The sequence below is a fragment of the Gossypium raimondii genome, chromosome 12, assembly GCF_025698545.1.
Source record: "Gossypium raimondii isolate GPD5lz chromosome 12, ASM2569854v1, whole genome shotgun sequence".
In the NCBI taxonomy this organism is placed as follows: Eukaryota; Viridiplantae; Streptophyta; class Magnoliopsida; order Malvales; family Malvaceae; genus Gossypium; species Gossypium raimondii.
In genome coordinates this window covers 10,199,247-10,202,619 of record NC_068576.1, presented here as the reverse complement: position 1 = coordinate 10,202,619, position 3,373 = coordinate 10,199,247, and the positions used below count along the sequence as shown (strand labels likewise).

At 36.7% G+C, this 3,373-nt stretch overlaps 1 protein-coding gene across 1 annotated transcript; it reads right to left on the bottom strand.

Annotated features, from left to right (window-relative positions):
* Nucleotides 1-2,003: 2,003 nt before the first annotated feature.
* LOC105763222 (uncharacterized) lies at nt 2,004-3,373 on the bottom strand. Its single transcript, XM_012581352.2, has 3 exons — nt 3,207-3,373; nt 2,688-3,118; nt 2,004-2,596 (listed from the first exon to the last, which is right to left on the bottom strand). Exons 1-3 carry the CDS (start codon nt 3,286-3,288, stop codon nt 2,156-2,158), a joined length of 954 nt encoding a protein of 317 aa, XP_012436806.1. The 5' UTR covers nt 3,289-3,373; the 3' UTR covers nt 2,004-2,155.

The window sequence follows — 3,373 nt, the reverse complement described above, 5'->3', positions numbered from 1 at the left end:
ATTGGGGGGTTAAACGACTATTGAAATAGCCGTTAGGGTGGGGGAGCTGTTGGGGTGGGGTAGCCGTTATGGAAAACGCTTCCAGCTAGAAGCATTTTCAATAGATGTGGTAGAAAGCGCGTCCAGTTGGAAGCATTTTCCTGGCAATTCGCTGAAAACACATTCACTTAGAAGTGTTTTTATTTTTTCGGTCTAATCCCATAAATTTTCAAAAAACCGACCTAATTCGGTAAAATTTTTTTTATAAAAATGACATTTTTAGGTATTTTACCCAAACATGTAAGCTAAACTTTTTCCTTTTTTATTTTTCTCTCTCGTTTTGCTCTCTCGAGGAGAGCTGTAACGGCTAAATCCAGTGGCTTCTCCAAACACGATGGTACGTGTTTGATAGATCTCCCTCTCCACGTCATCATATACATTTGGTTGCTATGTTTTGGTCCCACGACTCCCATTTTATCGTCCGACTTAATTTGTGTAAGAGTTGCTTTTTCTTCCGGCAACCCACCACCCTCTTCCTCCTCTGTCCATCTTCAAGGTAGGAGAGAGATCAACAATCGACTTTGTGTAGACGGTCCCCCGTTGTTGCATTTCAACGCTGGTAACATCTCCAGTGAGCCGCCCCCTTAATCGCTTCTACGTTACTGGTGGCCTGCTCAGATATCCGGTAAGAGACCTCGAGTAGGTTTTGTTGTTTTAGTCTTTAGTTCAGTTGGTGTTAGGGTGATCGGCTTTTTGGCTGTGGAACAGCTATCACTGGCCCCATTTTCTTTCCCGGGCTTTGTTCGTATGCCAAATTTTAGCCTAAGATGAGGTCTAGTCAGAATAATAATCCTTCTATCCTTTAACTTAGATGGATGTGGCCTCTAGTCTTGGAGACTTGACTTTCTAAGCCTTTTATGACTTTGATTATGTTGAGTGCTTTGAGATTTCGACTCTTTCTATCTGTGCTTAATGTTATCATCAAGTGCTTTTTGGTGCCATTAGTTAGAGAAATTGTGGGATCAATATGGTAGGCGAGATGGTATGCATTTATATGGATTTCTGTATAAATGGCTAATTCAGACTCCCCTTTGCATAGTAATGTTGATGTTGTAATAATTCGGTTTTGTATGAAATGAAGACTTCTATTTATCTAAAAAAAATTTTAGAACATAACATGCAATAGGGTTTTATGGTGGTTTTTTTTTTCAGTAAGTTGTTATGGTAGCTTAGTGATTAAAAAAGGGGAATAAAGAAATTGAGATTAAGGAATCAATAAATGCATAATAAAAATTAGATTATGATACACTTAAACTCTTGGTAAAAAAATATATTTATTATTTATATAAAAATAAATAAAACTTTGATTGAAAACTATTGTATCTTAGGCAATGTTTTTTAAATTGGATCGATGGTCGAATCGGTTAGACAATTGATTTGTCGACCCGATTGGTCTAACCAACCTGATTAAAAACTATTAAAAATTCAAAAAAAAGATTAAAAATATTTTAAAAAATCACTAGTTCAATCGCCAGTTCAATCAATTTTTAGCCCGTTCAACCGGTTTAACTAGTTTTTTCGTCAGTTCATAGTGATCCAGCTCCAACCGGTCCGGTTCAAATAACTTTGATCTTAGGTTCAATTCTCACCATATATTGAGTTATTTATTTTATATAAAATATTCACTCAAAATAATATTAAAAAATATATTAAAATTTTATTAAAATGATATTTTAAATTAACTTCATTCATATTTATCCAAAATATTATCTTTATATTGTTACTATAAAAATATGACAAATATATAAAAAGATATTCAATGAATCCGGAAAATAAATCTCTAAAAATCAAATTAAAATATGGTAAGATATCCAATCATGAATACCTTTTCTTTTTCCAGGGAAATTCAGATGATGAAGAAGAAAATTTAATGAAATGCAAAAGTTAAAAGTCGTCGTTTTTAACATAACTACGAAAATTAAGTGGTCCTCAAAAGGAGAGAAAACTGAGGTATAACCATGAAGGAGAGAAAAGATAATTCTTTATTATTCAATCAATTTCAAGTTTCCAGTATCTTTTTGGGAAACAAAAAGCAGCTCAAAGATGGGTGTCAAGAAAGACAACCGATGGATATCTACCAAAAAAACCCAGAAATGTTTTAAAAAAAAAATTCCAGTCATGCACCTTCTTCTTCCTCTATAGGAAAGCGCAGGTGCTTCCCTTTAGGTGTTGGCAATCCCTTCAAGCGTATCATATCCTCCTCCCTTTCAATCTCATCATCACTGTTGTATACGAATCTTGTATGTCTTCCTCTAAACATCTCTTTCATGCTTATCTTGCTTAAACCTTCACAAAGCTCATCAACCAATCCTCCATCATCATCATCTTCTTCTTCTTCTTCTCCCTCATAGTAGTCATCTCCCATTTCTTCAATCGGTTCCTCATCATCTTCATCATCAATGCTGGCATTAACCTGGATAGACCAAATACTAGAGGCCTTCTCTTTGCATGCACTACTTTTTCCTTGATCAGTCACTCCAGATTCTGATGATTGCTCAGAAAAATCAAGCAGCAATGACCTAGTTATCACACTTCTCTGTGACTCAAGACTCACCACCTGTCATTTCCATCAAAAGTTAACAACAATTCATCATTTCAATCATATTAAGTTCCAACTTCCAACTGTTGCTTGAACAGATAATACTAACCTCGGAAGTCCTAAACTGTTGCTCAACAACAGGAAGAGCCATCACTATTGGACCCAACCCACTATTGTTAATACCTCCAATTCCATTTCCATCCTCACAAAGACCTGAGAAGAGTGGTGTATTTGCAGGAGTAGGGGCCATAAGTCCCATTGGGGAATTCCCACATCCAGCCTGAAATCGAAGAGAAGGACGGCTCTCCATTGTAACTTTTGAAACCTCAGCTTCCTCTTCAACTTTTTGCAACAGAGTCTTGACTTGACCTCTCAACAAAGCCTCACCAGAACCAGGAGTCATCATCATGCTCTTGGCTCTACTACTCCGCTGCTTACCTGTAGCAGATGACGGTGTTTCCATTGCAAGCCCAACAATAGGGGAGTCATTCGTTATATCAATAAGAGCAGACCTTTCTTGTGGCTTTTCCTTATTTCCCTCTACAAAAGAAACAAGGATAATTAAAACCCAGATTATGAACCCTTTTTTTAGTCCTAACAAAGAAAAGAAGAGTGAAAATGAACTCACTGGAAAGAGGGATATTGCTGTTGTTCAAAGCAGCCAAAGTCTGGGACCTGGTGACTCGTCTTGTAGATGAAGGGGTCTCCATTGCAATAAGCGGAAGGATATTTGGGGAGCTACTGAAAAGCAAATTGGAAAGTAAAAGATAGAAGGCTGTAAAAGGGGAAAGAGGA

Bases quoted from the DNA above. Each gene is read 5' to 3' on its own strand.
- LOC105763222 (XM_012581352.2), bottom strand. From the start codon at position 3,288: ATGGAGACCCCTTCATCTACAAGACGAGTCACCAGGTCCCAGACTTTG. The intron at 3,119-3,206 runs GTGAGTTCATTT...TTTCTTTTGTAG, and splicing joins CAGCAATATCCCTCTTTCCA to AGGGAAATAAGGAAAAGCCA. The intron at 2,597-2,687 runs GTTAGTATTATC...TGGAAATGACAG, and splicing joins AACAGTTTAGGACTTCCGAG to GTGGTGAGTCTTGAGTCACA.